We start from the raw sequence: 23,365 nt of genomic DNA, 5'->3' as shown, positions 1-23,365 counted from the left end.
ATATGTGTTCAGAGCAGCCAATACTTGCCAAAGAGCATCTGATTCATTGACTGCCTTCCAGCAAGGGATGCCCAGGAGACATAGCTCTGGCCCATGCCATGTAGGTGGGCATCCCTTCCTAGATAAAAAGCAAAGTCTTGCTAAGTGATGCCCTTTACTCTTTATCTCTTTGTCATTCCATCCTCTTTCTGCCCTAAGCACAGCCATGAGGCACACTCAGAACACTAAGTCCACAAAGAACAGCAGGACAGAGAGATGGATGGAGCCCACGCCCACCTCATTGTCAGCCCAGGATTCCCCACAGTAGTCATTACTGTCATTACAACGCTTTCTGTTATTTGTAGCAAAACACAGTCCTGATACTGTTCCAAACTCAGGTCTAGAGATAGGAAATCAAAGGTTTAAAAGACAAGTACTTTCTATTCATTTGCAGCCCACAACTTGTTAGAAAAACATGCTTGACTCAGAGGCCAAGAATGCTTAGGCTGAAAGTCATGCGGGGAGAATATGCCTTCCAGCAACTCAGCTCTTTTTCCCCTGACAAACTGGTTCTGGACGGTCACTGGGCCTCACTTTCCTACCTGTGGAAAATAAATTACAATAACTTCTTTTATCCAAATAAGTAAAATCAATCAACATATGGGGACCCAGAGCTCTCTGGAAGACAGGGTCGCAATCATGCCAATGCACCATGAATAATATCCATCTGCTGCCAGCACAAATCCAAAGGATCCCATGGGGAAGACCAGGACTTTATTGCTCCTGAATTTGGGGCAATGTAATAAGTAACTCCTTTCTGGGCAAAAGAACAGCCAATCATGGCAGTCAGCGATTTCTGACTTGTGAAAATATTTTAAAAATCAAAGGAAATATTTAAAAAATCAGAAGAGAAAGAAGACACGACGGTGAAATCACTGGGGAAGGGAGAACTGTCACCATTCCGGACATGTGTGTGGGTAGCACCCAGCTTTATTGGGGTCCCCAACTGGCACCGGAAAATATACTAACAAGGTGCTTCCTCCATAAACTTTCAGGAATCTTGGCCACAGGGGAACAAAGATTTCTGAGATAAGAGACTGAGAAATGAAATACAGCAGGTCCTGGTGGGCATATCAGCTAAGAGAAACTGAGTTAAAGAGAGCAGAGAAGACTCTGGAGCTGGAAGTGGCTGGTGGGAGAATTGCGAGAGGAAGAACCAAGAGAGACAGCAGCACAGCAAGGGTGAAATGGCTGTGAAAATAATCGTAACTGCCCAAGGAGAGCCTGGGGCCAAGACAGGAATTCAGGACCAAACTTCCCAGCTTCCAAGAGGGAAGGGGCTGATGCAAGGGGCTCACTCAGGAATGACACAAGGTCAGAGCTAGGAAAAATCTCCTGTGATAGGAAACAGAATGGAGATGTTTTATTTCTTAAAGGAGAGTTTCTTAACTTTTTGTCCCACTTTCCAGTCCCACCCTGAGTGTATGGTCAAGCTCACACCCATAAATAACCAGAACTGATACCACCACAGTGCTTCTCAACCAGGAGGAGAAAGGGAAAGGCATGTCAGAATCAGCAGTCTGAACTGTCCAATCCACCTGATAGGTTCTAATAAACCTGAGACCCTGGCCTCTATGTCCCACTAAAAATGACCACTGAAATCCCACTGAGTCCTTACATGACCACAGAAAGTCAAACTGGGCACTTAAGACACAATTGTGGCCTGGCTGCCATGGCTCAGTGGTTAAGCATTGACCTATGGACCAGGAGGTCACAGTTCGATTCCCGGTCATGGTACATGCCTGGGTTGTGGGCTTGATCCCCAGTGTGGGGCATGCAGGAGGCAGCCATAAAGTGATTCTCTCTCATCATTGATGCCTCTATCTCTCTCTACCTCTCCCTTCCTCTCTGAAATCAATAAAAATATATTTTTTAAAAAAGACACAATTGCATACCTTAGATACACTTCAACCGTGTGGATTGTGGGCTGGTGTTTTAAGACTTCCCCATTGTGTTGTAAAAACTTAGTGTGTGGGCAAACTGAGGATGACTTACAACAGGGGACACTGAGCGACAAGCTATCAGGAGTGAGGCAGGAGTGGGTAGGAGCCCAGGCTTCACAGACACACACGGTCTGTATCTATTAGATCAATTTCTGTACACGTGCAAAGAATTAAAGGATGTCAAGTAAGAAGAGAAATATTGACACTGTTCACAAAAGACCTTTGTTCTCTATGCATAACACTTCTTTCTCTTGGCAGATTACATCAGATAAGGCATCTCTCATTCCCTTCACACTTTCTATAAGGTAAAGCTTGGTGCAGCTACAGACCTGTTTTACTTTAACCAAAATCAACACCATACTGTGTGCCAACATGGGAGCCCTTGACTAACAAGCAACCTTATTCCCTTATGTTTACATTGCAACAGATTTCTGGCTGTGTGCATTTGCCTTGCTGCTTTGGATTCAGCTATAACAAAAAAGTAAAACAGAGCCAAACCATATCCAGGGCACAGTGGGAAAATTCCCAGAAATTCTAAATTGAGAGAAAAAAAAAATATATATATATATATACACACATATATATATATATATATATCCTATATAATAAAGATGTAATATGCAAATGGTTGCTACATAACGACCCACTGCATAACAACCAGATCATGGATCAGCAGGAGGGTGGGGCAGCAAGTTACAAGCAGGTGGCGGAGAGCTACAGGAGGGTGGCAGCAAGGTACTGACACAGGGATTCGTGCGTAGTGCTACTAATAGATAGATAGATAGATAGATAGATAGATAGATAGATAGATAGATTAAGGCTGCCGACATAAGATTGTGCTTAAAACATCATTGAAGGCAGATTACGAGAATATATTCTACCTAGTCTTAATATTTTTTTTCTATTCAGAGTCTAACATGTGGGAGCTAAGAATGATTATGCTAGTTGCAAAAGCCTCAACATTGTCATCTAAAACAGGGGTAACAATACTAAGTGCACTAATTTGGGAGGAGGACTAAATAAAGTAACAGCAGTTAAAAAAAAAAGTCTGTCATCTGTCTGTTGTTTTAGTCTGCTAAGCACTCATTTCTCTGTTGTTACAGAATTTTCTCCAAATATATATATGTAGAACAACACCTACCTGCCCAGGCTCAGCCAATCAGAGTCACTCTCTAGAGTTTAACCCCAGAGATAGCCACTGTAGAAGCAGAAAACAGCTAGTGCTCATTTATCTGGCTGTAGGTGGCTACAAATGATTTCCCCTTGGTCACTAGTTCCTGGCACCTGGATCCCCAAGGTCAGTCTTAGCAAAGAATTCTGCTAAGTCAGTTTATGATAATCCCCCACCATGGATATCTGAGCACTCTTGATCAGTTTCCTTACCTTCCATCTTTGATGTCTAAGTCCTTGATCTGCCTTTAGCAAGAATCCCCCTACCCTTGCTGCCTCCTATTAATAAATTCCATCCACTGACCACCTCACCCTGCTATGCAGCTATGAATCCCCACCTGTTCTTGTATTCACCTCCCTTTCTGCAATACTCCTATTGCAACAGTCTTGAACAAAGCCTTCCTTACTGTTTTAAGAAGTGTCAGAATATTCTTTTTTTCAAATTGGGCAAGCTGCAATTTTTACTTTGGCCTCAAATATCTGTGCTTTTTCTTTCCTTCCCTTTTTCCTTCCTCTCATCCCTCCTTCCCCCTCTCTTTCTTTCTTTCTTTCTTTCTTTGGCCTGGCTATTCCAGGCTTAGGTTGAACTCTGTCCGTGATTTCCATAACTGGAAAGATGGGTAATTCCTGTCTGGATCCAGCATCTCACTCTCTTTATAGCCCCCATGTTTCTTCATGGCCACCACAGCCAATGTCTCAGCTATTGTCTTCCAAGGGAGAATGGGACCATCACAACCACCCTCAAGCAGCTGGGAGGACTAAAAAGATAATATGTGTAAAACCGCTTTGCGTCTTGCAAAATGTTATATAAATATATTTTTTAAACAAAAGAAAAAGAAAGACGGCTTGATGAAGTGTTGAAATTGTTGAAGTGCTCTGACTAAATCTTTGAAAGAGGAAATTATACGCCTGGACACAGCAGCAGTAGCCCGATTATTCAGGGTCAGCTGCTGCAGCTGTGAGCAATTTCCCCACGTGACTATCTGGTTTCCATCTCCCTCCATTTAAGGATAAGATAGCTGCATAGCAGCTAACACAGTTGAAGGAGAGAGTTTATGTAAATACAGAAATATGTCCATCACATTTGCAACAGTTACACAAAATTCTCAAGGTACCTAGGGATGACTGCTTGCAGAAAGAATCTTGTATGTTTTATGGGCTAACAGTTTTATAGGTGCAATATCTGCCAGACTGTGTGAGCTGATGCAATACAAGTTGAGATTTTTTTTTTCCTGGTTAGTACAGCTCATAATTAGCACCCAGTCTTTTTTAGTGATTTGAATCTTCAGTCTACCATTTATAAATGCTTGTCTTCAGCAAGTTACTTAACCTCATCTTAAACATGAGAATTGTGATATCTAACTCCCAGAGTTATTGAGTGGAATAAATGAGTAAATGAGTAAAGTGGTTAGAACAGTAGCTGGTGTATAAGAAGCTCTATAAATTTTAACTGTTGTTCAGCATTGATCAGATTACATGCAATGTTCGCATTGGAGGGCCATAGAGGTAGACACTGTGCTAAAAGCTTTACCAACTACTATCATTAATCCTGACAGCAACTCTATGCAAGAAAGAGTTACCACAGCTGCCCGGAATCAGAAGGGCCCGCTTGTGAAGCTGGCCCGACACTAGCATCTGAGAACTTGGCCTCCCGCAGAGTCCCTAAGTTACTACCTGACAAGGCAACTTTGTCCACCTGGGGCATTGGGTTCTGTTGTACCAGCCTGCCTAGCAGGTTTGTGCAAACACCGTGATTTATGTGTTTTCTTCTGAAAGTCTGGAATGCTGGCAGACATATCTCTGCTGAAGGAAGGAGAAAGATCAGTGTGGCCCTGGGAGGGAGAACAGAGGAAGTGTGGGCCTGGATTCTCCAGACAACCCCTGGTATGTCTTTCTCCCTTGTGGATCCTTTTCTGTATCTTTTAACTGTCATAAATCTTAGCCATGAGCCCAACTATATGTTGAGTCCTTCCAGTACATGTGGGTGGTCATAGGCTCTCCAAAAACAAAACAAAAAACTCTCAGAGGTATACAGTGTGACTCTAATTTCATAAATTTAATAACCTGAGGAATGGAAGAGTTGAGATGTTGACATGACCACTCAGTAGGTGAAAGAGCTGGGACCTAAATCCTGCCTGTCTCCCTCCAAAGATCATGTTCATTCCAGTGTGTTAGGCAGCCACACCTGATTATACACATTCTGGGACAAAGAAAATTTTCTAAGGCACAATGACTGGTAGTTACGGGTGGCTATGCAACCTTGGGTAAATATCTAGAAGGTTTTTGAACTTCAGTTGTATTACTGTAAAACTATAATAATAATAATAATAATAATATAATACCAACATCATAGAATTGCTTTGAAGACATAATATGATTATATATGTCATATATGTGAAGCATATACATATTAAATACATAATATATTAAAATCTATAAAGTATTTAGTCCAGTGCCTGGTAAAGGTAAACCTCAATGAATGAAACAGCTAGATAAATATGTACATACATGGCCAACATACATATATTAGCATAAATATGTACATATATATGACATTCATATATATTGATAGATACATACATGTGCATACCAGTTAATTATTCATCTAACTAGTGCTGCCTTAATTATAGAGCATAATTCAGTATTTATAAATGAAGCTAGTTACGGTTTAATAAGTGGGCCTGATTTTACATCTACAGGTTTCAATCTAGGGAACCACTCTTATTCAGAAATCTACTCAAAGTCTGAAGGATGACTTTCTTTAATGCTTAACCTGTGAAATTAATCATTAGATGGACAATTCAGAGCTTTGCTTAAGACACTACATAGCATTCATCATTAGCTCTAACATACACATAAGTGGCGGCCATATTTGCCTAGCTTACAGTTAGAACTTGAGATCTAGCAATGAACTTCTGGAAAACTGGAACTCCCTTAGAAACTCTGACTTCTATATGGAGAGACTATTCAATCCTCCTAAAACCAAGGAAAGCAAACTTCTGTGGCTTAAGATCTGCTACCAATAATGCTGGATTCTATCATTTCCATTGCGATTTTATGGCATTTATGTTTATAGCATTACACACTTATACTGTAATTGAAGTATAATTACTCACTCTTTGGAAATCATTTAGAAACAATTCATGGCATCCTCTATCTTCTCTCTGAAGTCGAGATGTGCAGTATCAGTCAGTAAATTATAGCAGAAGGGGTTGGTTTTCTCCTAGAATTTGGTGCCACCAAGTTTTTTTTTCTGGAGCTAAAATGACAGAACTAACTCCAACCCAAACACACCATTTTTCACTGTCGAAAACCTCCGTCATCCCAACCAACTCTGCGTTCACATGTATTAGCAGTAATATCCATTTGGAAATTCCTACCCAATTGGCCTCATACAAATTATGGAACCTATTGGTGTCTTTGTTTCCTTATCTGTAAAATGGAGATGATAGAATACCTGCCCTATAGTTAAGAGTACTATATTGTGCATTTAAAAACTTGTTAAGAGGATTGGCCTCATGTTAGGTGTTCTTAACACACACACACACACACACACACACACACTTACATTTAACAACAATAAAAATAACATCTGCCTCAAAGAGTTTAATAGGCTTAAATAAGTTAATATGTGTAAAAATTATTAGAATAGTGACTGACATAGTATTGAATGAGTGAATGAATGAATGAATGAAAATAAATAATACATCTTCCACTGTTCTCTAATCGCTTCTATATTCATCTTATTATCCCCCAAAAGACTATAAACTGTTTAAGGCCAGGTACCACACTGGCACTATACTTTTCTATCTACCGTCCACTCACAGTGAACTTAACCCAGTAGTAGACATATTAGGCCATAATAAACAGTTATGAATTTGACCAAGCAATGTTGAATAGGAGAAAACCCCCCGGAATACACCAAGTGCCTTTCTAACCAATGCCTCTAGATCAATGGCTTTCAAAATACTTGACGCCAACACAGTTTTTATGCTGCTAATCAATACACACATGAACATGTCTATATGCTTATAGAGTGTATATTTAACTGAAATTAAAGTTTTTGCAAAACAATACTTAACCTTAATACATAAAATAGGCTCTGATATTTTCTAGTTAAATCCAGTCCAGGGCATCTCAAACTTTCATGGGCATTCAAATCACTTGGAGTTCATGCTAAAATATAAGTTGGGAAACGAGATGGCGGCGGAATAGGCAGACACGTCCCAGGTCTTGTCCCGGAGCAAATGGAGTGAGCAGCTGAAACTAATAACCCCCACCCCGAATTGGCGAAGTATACTCAGCTGGTGAGACAGTTTGCAGCCGGGAAGGGCAGAGTTCCCCTGGAAAGGCAAAAACCAGGGATCTGGGCAGGAAAATTTGCCAGACCTCTGAGCCCAGAGGGTCAGAGGGAGACCACGCAGCACACAGCCACGTCTCTTGGGACAGACACAGCCCCTGGCTGTGGAAAGGAGATCCGCGGGACTGTTGGCCCTGGGGGATTTGAGATCTGGGTTCCGTAATTACGGAGGACTGAGCCTAAAACAGGCAGCCTGAAGCGCTGACCAGACCATGCAGTGCCGGTAAGAGAGGAGCTAACCTGCGGCCAGCTTTTGTTTGTTTTCACTGAACCCTGCTCATAGGACATTGCAGATACAGACACTCACCTGTGCTGAAGAGCGGGAGAAGGTGCGGACGAGTGGAATCTGGGGAGAGGCTGGGGAGAGAAGGGGGGCCAGGAGAGGTGGCAGCAAATTGAGAGCTGAGTCACCCCTGAGCCCAGGACTTAGGCAGCCATTTTCTCCTGAGGCTATAACTCCTCCCTACAAGCCCCAGGCAAGGAATACAGCCACACCCAGATTCCACCCTGAATGAGATGAAGGATTAAAATAATCTGATTAGCCGAAACCGGTTTGGCTCAGTGGATAGAGAGTCGGCCTGCGGACTGAAAGGTCCCAGGTTCGATTCCGGTCAAGGGCATGTATCTGGGTTGCGGGCACATCCCCAGTAGGAGATGTGCAGGAGGCAGCTGATCGATGTTTCTCTCTCATCAATTTTTCTAACTCTCTATCTCTCTCCCTTCCTCTCTGTAAAAAATCAATAAAATATATTTTTTAAAAATAAAATAATCTGATTAGTCCCTGGGAGTTAACAGGGTCTGGCCTATAGAGGGCCTTTCAGTCCCAGCAACAACAACAACAACAACAAAATCATAGACATTCCAGAAAACTGGGATCTTAAGCCAGCCAAAGGAATGACATTTCTATTTTTCATTTTTATTTTTTTATTATTATTTTGTTAGCTTTTTTTGTTTTTGCTTTTTTGTTTTCCCTTTTTTTGTTGTTTCTTCTTCTTCTTCTTCTTCTTCTTCTTCTTCTTCTTCTTCTTCTTCTTTTGCTTCTTTCTTTGTTCTCCTTTTTTTGTTTGTTCCTTTATTTCCTACTTCTCTTCACATTATTTTTTCAACCACGTGAGCAGCAGACACGTGAGTGGCGCGCTCTTGTCCAGGGAGCATCAGCCTCGTGAGCAGCCTGCCTCCAGCCTAAGAGCAGCAGCCTCATGTGGCCTGCCCCTGTCCAAGGAGCAGTAGCTGTGTGAGCAGCCCGTCCGAAGAGCAGCAATCACGCGAGCAGTCCGACCTGTCTGAGGAGCAGCAGCCCTGCGCAGCCTGCCCCAATCCGAGGAGCTGCAACTGCGCACAGCCCGAACCCTGCACTAGTCCGAGGAGCAGCAGCTGCACAAGCATCTTGCCCTCACCCAACCGAGGAGCAGCAGCTGCACAAGCATCTTGCCCTCGCCCAAGCAGCAGCAGCAGCACGAGCAGCCTGCCCAATCCGAGGAACAGCAGCTGTGTGAGCAGCCCGCCCCCTTCCGAGGAGCAGCAGTTCTGCGAGCGGCCCGGCCCCATTTGAGGAACAGCGGCAGCCCATCCCGGTCCGAGGAGTAGCAGCCATACGAGCAGACTGCCCACTTCCAAGAAGCAGCAGACCTACGCAGTATGCACCTGTCCGAGGAGCAGAGCCACAACAGCCTGCACCTGTCCAATGAGCAGCAGCCGGTCCTAGGAGCAGTAGCCCCACAAGAAGCCCACCACATCAGAGGAACAACAGCAGCGTGCAGCCAGCCCCCATCCAAGGATCAGCAGCCACGTGAGAGTCCGCCCCAGTTCAAGAAGTAGCAGCTGCATGTGTAGCCCGCCCCCATCCAAGGAACAGCAGCCTCGTGATCAGCACATCCTCTGTCTGAGGAACAGCAGCTGTGTGTGAAGCCTCCCCACACCAGCCAGAGGAACCACCACAGCTGTGAACAGCACCCACCAGAGGAGCTGCTGCCAACTGAGGAGCAGCTACTACCACAACCGCCCAAGAAGCAACCACAGCCCGAGGAGCCACTGCCACATCAAGGAGCAGCCCCTGAACAACTCAACATCTAGATATGTCGGTGAGATCAAACATGGGTAGACAAAGAAACCCCCAAAGGAAAGAAAAGGAGGACTCGCCAGAAAAGCAGCTAAGTGAAACAGAGGCATTCAGCATGACAGAAAAACAATTCAGATTAAGGGTCCTAGAATGCATAAACCGGATGGAGGAAAAAATCAACAACTTATGCAAGAATCAAGAAGAAACAGATGAAAAAATCAATAAACTATGTAAGAACCAACAAGAAATGAAGAGTGATATAGCTGCAATAAAAAACATCATTAAAAGTTTCAACAGTAGACTAAAAGAAGCGGAGGACCAAATTAGTGAATTAGAAGACATGGAAACAAAACACACCCAAACTGAACTGTAATTGGAGAAAAAAATTAAAAGACAGGAGGAGAGCCTAAGGGAACTATGGGACAACATACGAATAATAGGGGTGCCAGAACAACAGAAAGAGGAACAAGACTTAAAAAACCTATTTGAAGAAATAATACAGAAAACTTCCCTGAGGTGGGGAAGAAAAAAGTCACACAAGCACAGAGAGTCCCAAACAAGGTGAACCCAAAAAGACCCACACCAAGACACATAATAATTACCATGGCAAATGTTCAGGACAAAGAGAGAATCTTAAAGGCTGCAAGAGAGAGACGGAAAGTTACATACAAGGGATCTCCCATTAGATTATCAAATGATTTCTCAACAGAAACACATCAGGCCAGAAAAGAATGGACGGAAATTTACAAAGTGATGCAAAGCAAAGGAATGAATCCAAGAATACTCTATCCAGCAAGGCTATCATTCAAAATTGAAGGGGGGAGTGGGCGCTCGCGGGCGGGTGCTCGGGCGGCGGGTGCTGGGCCGCCGAGGGGCCGGGCGGGCGGCTCTGGGGTGCTCATCCCCGAGGCCGGCGTGGGGCCCGGGGCCGAGCGCCCGAACCTGAGGGCGGCCCCGCGGGGAGGCCGGCCCGCACCCGGCGCCCCGAGCATCGGGAAGTGCCCGCGGCCCTGGCGCGTCACGGGGCGTGGGAACTCGTTTCTCCCGGCCCCCACCCGCGGGGCTTCTTCCGCGGTTTCTCGTTTTAGCCGCACACGACACACCGGGTTGACGAGCCCCCTCCCCCCACAGAACACGCCTCAGAAGACGTCAATGTTACTTTGGAGATCGACCAAAAGATAAACAAATTGGCACGGGTATCAGAGTAGAATCACAGAGCTGAAAGCAGAAAATAGATGTAAAAAAGAAACAACTCCAAAATTTAGAAGATGCCTGCGAGGACATCATGCTTGCAGATGAAGACTGCTTAATGATACCTTATCAGATTGGTGATGTTTTCATTAGCCATTCTCAGGAAGAAACACAAGACATGTTAGAAGAAGCAAAGAAAAATTTGCAAGAAGAAATTGACGCCTTAGAATCCAGAGTGGAATCCATTCAGCGGGTGTTAGCAGATTTGAAAGTTCAGTTATATGCAAAATTTGGGAGCAACATAAACCTTGAAGCTGATGAAAGCTAAACATTTTATATTACCTTTAAAATTTGTTTAATAAACTTGAATATTGTTTAAATGATAATTTTCCTTTTTCAAATGATATGGAAAGCAAAACTTTCTTTTTTAAAAAAGATTTCATTTATTTAATGGAAACTTGCCTATTTTCACATGTCTTGCTTATTTATTTTATATTTTTAAAAGAAGACAGTATTCATCTATGTATTTTGCATAATGATTCTATCAAGTGTAGGGGTTTTGTGTCATGTTATTAAAATCAGTTAAGCAATAAAAAAAAAAAAAAAAAAAAATTGAAGGGGAAATAAGAAGCTTCACAGACAAAAAAAGGCTAAGGGAGTTTATCAACACCAAGCCAGCAATGCAAGAAATGCTAAAGGGACTGGTGTAAACAGAAGAAATAAAAAGCTCAGAAAGAAAACAGGCACAAAAAATAGAAATGGCTACAAATAAGTACCTTTCAATAATAACTTTAAACATAAATGGACTAAATGCTCCAATCAAAAGACATCGAGTGGCTGAATGGATAAAAAACATGACCCATACATTTGCTGTCTACAAGAGACCCACCTCAGAAGAAGGGACTCACACAGACTGAAAGTGAAGGGATGGAAAAATATCTTTCAGGCAAATGGAATGAAAAAAAAAACTGGGGTAGCAATACTTTTATCTGACAAAATAGACCTCTTGTTATGAAGGCCATAACAAGAGATAAGGAAGGCCACTTCATAATACTAAAGGGATCAATACAACAAGAGGATATAACCCTGATAAACATATATGCACCCAATGCAGGAGCACCCAAATACATAAAAAAACTCCTGGAAGATATCAAGGTAGAGATCGACAACAATACAATCTAAGTAGGGGACTTTAATACACCACTGAAATCACTGGATAAATCCTCTAGACAAAAAATCGGCAAAGAAACAGCAATCCTAAATGACTCACTAGATCAGATGGACTTACTTGACATCTTCAGAACATTTCACCCCAAAGCCACGGAATATACGTTCTTCTCAAGTGCTCATGGGACATTTTCAAAAATAGACCACATATTGGGCCACAAACAAAGTCTTCCCAAATTCAAGAAGATTGAAATCATACCAAGCATCTTCTTAGACCACAATGGCATAATATTAGAAATAAACTACAATAAAAACAACCCAAAATACTCAAACACTTGGAAGCTGAATAGCATGTTATTAAATATTGATTGGGTTTCCAATGAGATCAAAGAAGAAATTAAAAACATCCTGGAAACTAATGACAATGAAAACACAACAATCCAAAGCCTATGGGACACAATGAAAGCAGTCCTGAGAGGAAAGTTTATAGTCCTATAGGCCTACCTCAAAAAACAAGAAAAAATGGTAGTAAATCATCTAACTCTAAATCTCAAAGAACTAGAAAGAGGGCAACAAGAAAAGCCCAGAGTGAGCAGAAGGAAGGAGATAATAAAGATTAGAGCAGAAATAAATGACATAGAGACCAAAAAAACAATACATAAAACCAATGAAACCAAGAGCTGGTTCTTTGAAAGCATAAACAAGATTGATGAACCTCTAGCCAGGCTCACCAAGAAGCAAAGAGAGAGGACCCAAATAAACCAAATCAGAAACGATAGAGGCGAAATAACAACAGACCCCACAGAAATACAAATGATTGTTAAAAAATACTATGGACAACTCTACTCCAACAAACTAGACAACCTGGAGGAAATGGACATATTCCTAGAAAAATACAACATTCCAAAACTCAATCAGGTAGAATCTAAAAATCTCAATAGGCCAATAACTATGGAAGAAATTGAAGCAGTCATCAAAAAGCTTCCAGCAAACAAAAGCCCAGGACCAGACGGCTTCACAGGGGAGTTTTACCAAACATTCAAGGAAAAACTAAAACCTATCCTGCTCAGACTACTAAAAAAAATTCAAGAGGAAGGAACACTTCCAAGCTCATTCTATGAAGCCAATATTACCCTAATACCAAAACCAGGTAAAGACAACACAATGAAAGAGAATTACAGGCCAATATCCCTCATGAACATAGATGCCAAAATCCTCAACAAAATCTTAGCAAATCGGATCCAGCAGTACATCAGAAAGATCATACACCATGACCAAGTAGGATTTATCCCAGGGATGCAAGGATGGTACAATATCCACAAATCAATAAAGGTGATACATCACATAAACAAACTGAAAGAAAAAAACCCCATAGTCATATCAATTGATGCAGAAAAAGCTTTCGACAAAATCCAACACCCATTTTTGATAAAAACTCTCAGCAAGGTGGGAATAGAAGGATCATACCTCAACATAATAAAAGCCATATATGACAAACCCACAGCCAACATCATACTCAATGGACAAAAACTAACACCATTGCCCCTAAGAACAGGAACAAGACAAGGATGCCCACGCTCACCACTCCTGTTTGACATAGTACTGGAAGTATTAGCCATTGCAATTAGACAAGAAGAAGAAATAAAATGCATCAAAATTGGAAAAGAAGAAGTAAAACTGTCCTTATTTGCAGATGACATGATATTATACATAAAAAACCCTAAAGACCCCATCAAAAAACTATTAGACTTAATAAATGAATTTGGCAATGTAGCAGGATACAAAATTAATGCCAAGAAATCTATGGCATTTCTATACACCAATAGTGAACTTACAGAAAGAGAGACTAAAAAGCAATCCCATTTACCATCGCACCAAAAAAATTAAGATACCTAGGAATAAACTTAATTAAAGAGGTAAAAGAACTCTACTCAGAAAACTACAGGACATTGAAAAAAGAGATAGAGGAAGACATAAACAGATGGAAGAACATACCATGTTCTTGGATTGGTAGAATCAATATCATTAAAATGTCCATACTACCCAAAGCAATCTATAAATTCAACACACTTCCCATTAAAATACCAACGGCATATTTCACAGGTCTAGAACAAACTCTCCAAAAATTCATCTGGAATAAAAAAAGACCCCGAATAGCTGCAGCGATCCTGAGAAAGAACAAAGTAGGTGGGATCTCAATACCAGATATCAAGCTGTATTACAAAGCCACTGTTCTCAAAACTGCCTGGTACTGGCACAAGAACAGACATATAGATCAGTGGAATAGAATAGAGAGTCCAGAAATTAGCCCGAACCAATATGCTCAATTAATATTTGACAAAGGAGGCAAGAACATACAATTGAGTCAAGATAGTCTCTTCAATAAATGGTGTTGGGAAAATTGGATGCATACATGCAAGAAAATGAAACTAGACCACCAAGTTACACCATACACAAAAATAAACTCAAAATGGATAAAGGACTTGAATGCATGACGGGAAACCATAAAAATACTAGAAGAATCCAAAGGCAACAAAATCTCAGACATATGCTGAAGCAATTTCTTCACTGATACAGCTCCTAGGGCATTGGAAACTAAAGAGAAAATAAACAACTGGGACTACATCAAAATAAAAAGCTTCTGCACAGCAAAAGAAACCATCAACAAAACAACAAGAAAGCCCACTGCATGGGAGAACATATTTGCCAATGTTATCACCAATAAGGGTTTAATCTCCAACATTTATAGGGAACTCATACAACTTAACAAAAGGAAGATAAACAATCTAATCAAAAAATGGGCAAAGGACCTAAATAGACACCTTTCAAAAGAGGACATTCAGAAAGCCAAGAGACATATGAAAACATGCTCAAAGTCACTAATCATCCAAGACATGCAAATCAAAACAACAATGAGGTACTATCTCACACCTGTCAGAATGGCTATCAACAAATCCACAAACGACAAGTGCTGGAGAGGATGTGGAGAAAAAGGAACACTCATGCACTGCTGGTGGGAATGCAGACTTGTGCAGCCACTATGGAAGATAGTATGGAGTTTCCTCAAAAAACTAAAACTGGAACTCCCATTTGACCCCATGATCCCACTTCTAGGAATATATCCCAAGAAAACAGAAACACCAATCAGAAAGGATATATGCACCCCTATGTTCATAGCAGCACAATTCACCATAGCTAAGATCTGGAAACAGCCTAAGTGCCCATCAGTAGATGAATGGATTAGAAAACTTTGGTACATTTACACGATGGAATACTATGCTGCTGTAAAAAAGAAGGAATTCTTACCATATGCAACAGCATGGATGGAACTGGAGAGCATTATGCTAAGTGAAATAAGCCAGTCAATGAAGGAAAAATACCACATGATCTCACTCATTTATGGATAATAAAGACCATTATAAACTTATGAACAAAAATAGATACAGAGGCAAAGGTGCCTCGAACAGACTGTCAAACTACAGTGGGAAGGCCGGGAGGGTTGGGGGGCAGGACGGGGGGCGGGTTAAGAGATCAATCGAAGGACTTGTATGCATGCATATAAGCATAACCAATGGACATAATACACTCGGGGGTAGGGGAGGCCAGGGGATTGTCAAGGGTGGGGGAAAAAAGGAGACATATGTAATACTCTTTGTAATACTTTAAGCAATAAATAATTAAAATAAATAAATAAATACATAAATAAAATAAAATATAAGTCGGATTCAGCAGAACGTGGGCAGGATCAGAGAGTCTGCATTTCTATCATGTTCCCAGTGACACTCTGGGTCCATGGACCACACTTTGAGTAGTCTAGTCTAGTCTATTTAAAATAATTTTTATTGCTGGAATGGCTTTCTAAATTTATTTCATAGCCCAATAAAGAAAGAGTTGCAATCTGCTGTTTGTAAAACACAGCTCCAAGTAATTTCAAAAGTTTCTTTCATCTCTCTCTATAATTCCGCTGTTATCTTCCTAGCCTTGGGAAGAGAAGTCTTAGGTCTACACAGAAGAGGGGGCAGGGAGTTCAAAGGAAAAATGTCTCAAGTATTACCTTTCAACTTGGCTTAGGCTGAAATTCCTATCTGATTCACAGCCCTTTTCTCACCATTCTGAGCTACACCTTGCCGTTATGTTAATAAATGTTTGAGCACTTATTAGAAAACACTGTGGCTTCTGTCTTGCACTCTGTTGGACAACTCCCTCTAGAAGAAGCCAAGTTGCCATGTCATGAGAATTCTCAAGCAGCCTTATGAAGAAGTCTACACAGCAATGGACTGACACTTCCTGCCAACAACCAGCACCAACTAGTTAGGCACACAAGTGAGCCACTGTGGAAGTAGATCCTCCATCCAGCCTGTCAAGCTTTCAAGTAGCCCCACTGATAATATATATATTTTATTGTTGATAGTATTACAGATATTTCCCATTGTCCCCTCTTTTAACCCCCTCCTCTCAGCCCCTACTCCCCTCCCCCACCCTGCCCAGGTCTTCACTACCCTATTGCCCATGTCCATGGGCTATGCATATAAGTATATAAGTTCTTTGGTTTATGTCTTCTTGTCCCCTTAACCCCCACATCAAGGTATGTCAGCCTGTTCCATGCCTCCATACTTTGGATCTTATTTTGGTGGTCAATTCATTTTGTTCGTTAGATTCCACAAATAAGTGAGATCATGTGATATTTGTCTTTCTCAGATTGGCTTATTTCACTTAGCATAATATTTTCCAGGTCCATCCATGCTGTCCCAAAGGGTAAGAAATCCCTCTTTTTTATAGCTGCATAGTATTTCATAGTGTAAATGTCCCACAGCCCACTGACATCTTGACTACAACCTCATGAAGACCTCAAGAGAGATCCACCCAGCTAAGTCACTCCCAAATTCCTGACCCACAGAAACTGTGTGAGAAAATATTATTTCTTATTATTTTCTGCCATTAAGTTTGGGGTCATTTCCTATGCAATAGATAACTAATATAGTTCTTAGCCATAGGTTATATTGCATCATTATGATTCAGCCCAAAAAGGAAAGTGAAAGTTTTATGAAGGTCATTTGGATTACTTCTTCACTGTGGCAGCTCATACCATGCATGGGTCAGCAAATTTTCTTTCTTTTTTAATTTAAAATGTATTTTTCAATTAAAGTTTACATTCATATTATTTTGCATTAATTTCAGGTATACAGCATAGTGGTTAGAGAATCATATACTTTACAAAGTGTTCCCCCCTGATATTTCCAGTATCCACCTGGTATCACGCATAGTTATTACAATATTATTAACTATATTCCCTAGGCTGTACCCCCGTGACTATTTTGCAATTATCAATTTGTACTTCACATTTTCCACCCAGTTCCCCTAAGCCCCTTCTCCGTTTCAGCAAATTTTCATTCTCCCCTTGCAACCAACATTGTGAGAGGCATTAATTCTCCTTCAGACCTGACCAACTTAGTTCCTGTAGTCAGCTGGGTATGGGAGTAGTAATGTTAAATCATATCGAATATAACTTTTTAGAGATGCTACAAGGATCTGCCTGCCCTCTTTAGCTTCTGCCCTCATTTGTAAAAACAATATATCCCAAAGAGTGGAAGTTCCTTTAGCCTGGGTCCCAAAATGAGAAGGCATGGAACTTGACCTCTAGCTAAGCTGAGCCCAAGCAGAGGCACAGTTGACTTATAGACCTATGAGTGAGAAGTAAATGTTTATGGTGGTAATCCACAAGATTTCAGGTTTGCTTGTTACCACAGCAAAAACTGACCCATACACTCACCATGCTGTATGATGCCATACTCCATAAGCCGGTGGCACAGTTGCTCTGCCTCTTTCCTTGTGGTGGCCTCACCTTCCTGAACCAGCCAATCCAGGAATTCAGATGCCATGAAGGTGCGCTCATACTTGACCCCCTCCTCTTCCCGGGGCTGCAGGAGTGTGTGTTCAGGGCTCATCAGCCTGGGAGGGGAAAAAGGTACAAAAAATAAACCTATACAAAAGGAAAAGAGCTCATTTGAAATCCTACATCATAGGCTTCTGTGTGGCATCACAGCAAAGTTGTCAGACAGACAGATATGGCTGTCATGTGCTGCCACAAATATAATTTTTAAGAGAAGGATCTGCTTCAGATGTGAACAAGATGCTTTTTCTCCTAGTAATTAGAGAAAAAAACAACAACTGAAAATGCCATGGAAACTTTAGCATTAGCAGATTGCATTTGGTTTAGCCATCTTGAAAAGGAGTTACAATTTACTAAGTCCCACCCTACCTTTCTACAAAGGCTAATATTTCTTTCCCAAAGGCATTAGTCCATTTCCCAAATTGCTGTTCTATTTTGCTGTGGACTGAAGGTCTGTGTCTTTCCAAAATTTATATACTGAAATGGTAATGCCCAATGTGATGGTATTTAGAGATGGGGCCTTTGGGAGGTGATTATTTCATGAAGTCGGGGCTCCCATGATGAGATTACCACACTTACAAGAAGAGCTACAAGAGCCTGGCCACCAGATAGCTCAGTTGGTTAGAGTACCATCTCAATACACCATAGTTGTGGATTCAATCCCTGGTCAGGGCACATTCAAGAATCAACCAGGGAATGCATAAATAAATGGAACAACTAATCAATGTTTCTCTCTCTCTCTCTCTCTCTCTCTCTCTCTCTCTCTCTCTCTCTCTCACACACACACACACACACACACACACACACACACACAGGAAAGAAATAGCTACAAGGCTGCTTTCCCAGGGTTAGTAACAACTGAGTTGGTGTGAGCAATAAGAATTATATTTGAGCCGAAACCGGTATCCCTGGTCAGGGCACATTCAAGAATCAACCAGGGAATGCATAAATAAATGGAACAACAAATCAATGTTTCTCTCTCTCTCTCTCTCTCTCTCTCTCTCTCTCTCTCTCTCTCACACACACACACACACACACACACACACACACGAAAGAAATAGCTACAAGGCTGCTTTCCCAGGGTTAGTAACAACTGAGTTGGTGTGAGCAATAAGAATTATATTTGATATAATAATGACTAGGCCCTTCTTAGAAGATGGAAAGGACAGCTGCTACATATACATCAACACTAGTGACAAAATCATAAGACATTCTCTAGTCTCATGCTTCTTCCCAATACGACTTCACTGTTTCTCCCATCAAGAAATTGAGTCTACTTCTTCTTCCCTTGAACCTGGGCTGGCTTTGTGAACTGCACTGACCAGCTGCATGCAGCAGAAATGACATATGAGACTTGCAGCTCCCACCTTCACCCCCTTGTAATGCCATGATGAGACAGCCATGTAAGAAAGCAAATCCCACCTACTGGAGGTAAAGAGGTCCCAGAGAGAACTGAGATGCTCAGGCAATAGCCAGCACCAATTCTCGGACATGTGAATGAGGCCATCCGGACCTTCCTGCCCAGGTGACTCTCCAACAACCATATGAATGAGCCTGAGATGAAACCAATAAAGGAAACTCCACACAACCCACAGAATCCAGAGAAATAATACATCATTGTTGCCTTAAACTACTAAGTTTGGGGGTGAATTGTTTTACAGGAAGAGATAACATTCATACGAATGGGCAATGGCAAAAAGATGTAAAAATCCAGAAAAAGAGACACGTCACACCACACGGAAAGTACTGAAGGAACAATGAACAAATACTGGAAGGTTCTGCAGCAATCAAAAATAATCTATGCACCCCTATGTTCATAGCAGCACAATTTACAATAGCTAAGATTTGGAAATAGCCCGAGTGCCCATCAGCAGAAGAGTGGATAAAAAAGCTGTGGTACATTTACACAAAGGAAAACTATGCAGCTATAAAAAAAGAAGAAACTCCTACCATTTGCAACAGCATGGATGGATCTGGAGAGTATTATGCTAAGCAAATTAAGGCAGTTTGAGAAAGGTAAGTATCACATGATCTCACTCAGATGTGGAATCTAATGAACAAAATAAACTGATGAACAAAATAGATCTAGAGACATAGAAGCTTGGAACAGACTGTGGAATCTCAGAGGGAAGGCTGTGTGAGGCGGGGAGAGATTAACTTTGGAATTTATATACATATATGCATAACCCATGGACACAGACAATAGTGTGGTGAAGGCCTGGGAGGGGCAGGTGCAGGGTAGAGGGGATCAATGGGGGAAAAAACGCACAAAGGGGACACCTGTAATACTTTCAACAATAAAGATAAATTTTAAAGAAAAGAAGAAAATACTGAAGGTTCTAGAAATAAACTGCATGGAATAAAGCCACATAGAGGTAGACCTGGGAGCCTACATTGGTAATGGGACTCTAGAAAGGAGAACTGAAGAGCCCATTTATATGCCCAAATAGGAATACCACCATTTCTTCATTTCTTTTGACCCTCAAATAAGGTATTTTGGAGTGAAAATAAACTAAAATTAGCCTCCTAAGATTTCCAGTTTCATACATTATTTCCTCTAAGAAGCTGTCTCCAGTTCCACAAATAAGGACCACGTGCCCCTTCCAAGTCCCTTTTCAGAGCCCTAGGGGAATAGCCTACTCATAATTGTAAGCTTTCAGACAAAAAGGTTTACAGATGTTTCTAGCACAATAGGTGCTCAAAAAGTATTTCCTGAATGAACGAATGAAGCTCATTTTTATGCATTGCCCTGCTATGCATCATTCTCTAAGAGAATAATTAAAAACGACCCCCTTAGGATGACCCCTTGTGGAAGTGAGATGAATCAAGAGTCTCCACCTTAGCGATTTAAGATGCAGACACAGACGCCTGGCCTTTACCTCTGTTTCTAACCACTTTTCCAGCTCAGAGATTTTTCCTTTCAGGGTGGCGGGGGGACAAGTGGATGCAAGTTTACTGGTGTCACTTCTTATAATCAGAAACATGACCTGTCAGTCCCCTAGAGCTCCTGCTAAGTAGCTGGTGGCCCCCAGACAAGTGGTTGGTCAGCTGCTGCTGCCAAGAAAAGAGACCAGTTGGCAGGCCTGCCCGGATTAGCTCAGCTTGCCATGTTATTAAAACATGCACCACCACCCTTCGCTCTTCCTTATTTCATTTCCTCTTAAAATCAAGTCAGGTTCCTCTCTTTAAGACAAAGCCTTTCATGGGATTTGATTTTAGTATTCATATGTAGTCACAGTGTTAAAGTAAGAATTTGATTTAGTATTTGTTCCAATTATGTTTTGCTATGTAACAAGCTATTCCTAAACTTGGTGATTTTAAACAACCACTTTTTAATTATATCTCAAGATTCTGTGGGTTGCCTGGGGCTCAACGGAGCAGTTCCGCTATCAGTCTTGCTGGAGGTAACTCATGCAATTGCAGGCACACGGTGACCAGGACACGGGTGTCTGGCCCCGTGTTATTCCTAAGTCAACATAGCTTTTCTTTCCGGTGAGGCAGGCTGAACACTGAGGCAGAGTTGAAGAGAGAGGACGCAGTTACTGCCAGGACATTTTTGTAGTTTTATTGTGGTTATAATTCACTTACCATGCAATTAACATTTCATATGTACAATTCAATGGTATTTGGTATATAAAGAGAGTTGGATATACCACATTCATATACAAATTTTTGTGTGGATGTACATTTCATTTCTCTTGGATAGAAACCTAAATGTAGAATTGCTGGATCATATTGTAGCTCTATTTAGTTTTTGGATAAATTACCAAACTATTTCCCAAAGTAGTTGTTCCATTTTACATTCCTCCAGTAAAGTATGAGTTCTAATTTCTCCACATCCTCACCAACATTTGTTATCATTTTTTTCTTTTTTTATTATGGCCATACTAGTAGGTGTAGAATCTCAATGTGGTTTGATTTGCATTTTCCTAACAATTCATAATGTTGAGCATGTTTTCATGTGCTTATTTGTCCATTTGTGGAAAAATGTCTATTCAGACCCTTCCCCACTTTTAAATTAGATTACTTGTCTTTTTATTATTAAATTTTAAGTGGTCTTTGAATATTCAAGATGCAAGTCCTTTATCAGACATATGATTTGCGAACACTTTCGTCCATTTTGTGGGTTGCTTTTCACTTTCTTGGTGGTATTGCCTTAGTCCAAAAGTTTCTAATTTTGATATCATCATCTATTTTATCCATTTCTCTCTTTTGTCACATGTGTTTCTGGTGTCACCTTTTGGAAGCCCATGAAGATTTACTCCTAAGTTTTTATCTAATTATTTCATAGTTTTAGCTCTTGCATTTAGTTCTACAATCCATTTTGAGTTAATGTTTCTATAAGACATGCGGTAAGAGTCCAACCTCATTCCTTTATATGCAGCTATTCTCTTGTCCCAGTACCATTTGTTGAAATGACCATTCATTCCCCATTGAATTATCTTGGCTCTCTCATCAAATATCAGTCAACCATGCCAGGCCTTCTTAATGCCTAAGTTCAAAGGACACAGATGTCAACTGCCCTGAATTACTAGTATATTTGTTAAAGCCATCAGACACATGGGGAGGGGGCACATATACCATCTCTTCATGGAAAGAACAATATGCACATATAGGAAAAGGTGGAAATGTTTGGGGCCATCTCTGGAGACTAGCTACTATATGGCTTTATTTTAATTTGTCAACTGAAAGGCAATTCCGGTATGTATAATTCATTCACAGTTTTATGTTGTCTCTTCCTCATTTATTTAATATTTTTTACTTTACTTAAAGTGTGGGATAGTTTTAAAGGCATGCAATCTAAAGGCAAACATAGCTTCAAATCCTAACTCTGCACACTTGTTAGCTAGATGACTCTCTTCTCCAAGTGTAAGATGGGGATAATAATGGTGCATCCTTGAGCAGTTGTGTAGCTAAGTGTGGTAGTGCAGGAAAGGCTTCAGTCATGGTCCCAGTACACCATAAACACTGAATACACTTTAGCCATGATGAAGATGGTGATGATGATGATGGTGATGATGACGATAAAAAGTTTTCTAGATGGAGCCATTATTCAAGAAAGCCAAACACCTTTCTTTGTGGCAAAATGAATTAAGATTGTGTGTGTATTTCCACAGATAAGAAAAACAGTTCCATTTTAATTAGTCATCAGAAATGTGTATGATGCTCTGAAACTCTTAGATTTGATGAAACAAATTCATCTTTAATCAAAATTTCCTGTGCTGGCCTATAATCAGGACATAAAGCCACAGGCTTTTCAAGGTGTCAGGCATGAACACTACTCACCTCATGCAAGTACTCACCAGATGTTGAGCGTGCATGTGAGCTGACTGCAACCTTTCCTGGATATACGTGACTCAGATTTCCCAGACTCTCTTTACCCCGGGGGAAGGCAGCATTACAATAGAAGGAACTGCTACATTTAGGGGCCAGTACAGGAATAGAAAGAAGCTGATAGCGATCTCCTTGTACATTGAAAAAAAATTTCAAAAGAGCTGAAAAGGCCCTATATAACGTGGGAACATTTGTGAATGGTATACAAGGGC

At 41.0% G+C, this 23,365-nt stretch overlaps 1 protein-coding gene and 1 pseudogene across 2 annotated transcripts in view; one reads left to right on the top strand and one right to left on the bottom strand.

The window, feature by feature from the left end:
* Positions 1-23,365, bottom strand: part of DEPTOR (DEP domain containing MTOR interacting protein) — a 104,119-nt gene that overhangs the window by 18,811 nt on the left and 61,943 nt on the right. For both annotated transcript variants that reach the window (XR_002828351.1, XM_023750955.1), the window contains exon 4: positions 17,700-17,878. Coding sequence is in view for 1 of the 2 variants with exons in the window: in XM_023750955.1 (XP_023606723.1) it covers positions 17,700-17,878 (179 nt within the window). In the remaining variant the exon portion in view is untranslated. The remainder of the gene's footprint in view (positions 1-17,699; positions 17,879-23,365) is intronic.
* Positions 9,151-11,148, top strand: LOC106696486 (annotated as a pseudogene).

The sequence above is a fragment of the Myotis lucifugus genome, unplaced genomic scaffold (assembly GCF_000147115.1).
Source record: "Myotis lucifugus unplaced genomic scaffold, Myoluc2.0 scaffold_17, whole genome shotgun sequence".
Classification (NCBI taxonomy): Eukaryota; Metazoa; Chordata; class Mammalia; order Chiroptera; family Vespertilionidae; genus Myotis; species Myotis lucifugus.
Note: the sequence above shows the minus strand (reverse complement) of the source record. Positions and strands in the feature narration are given on the sequence as shown.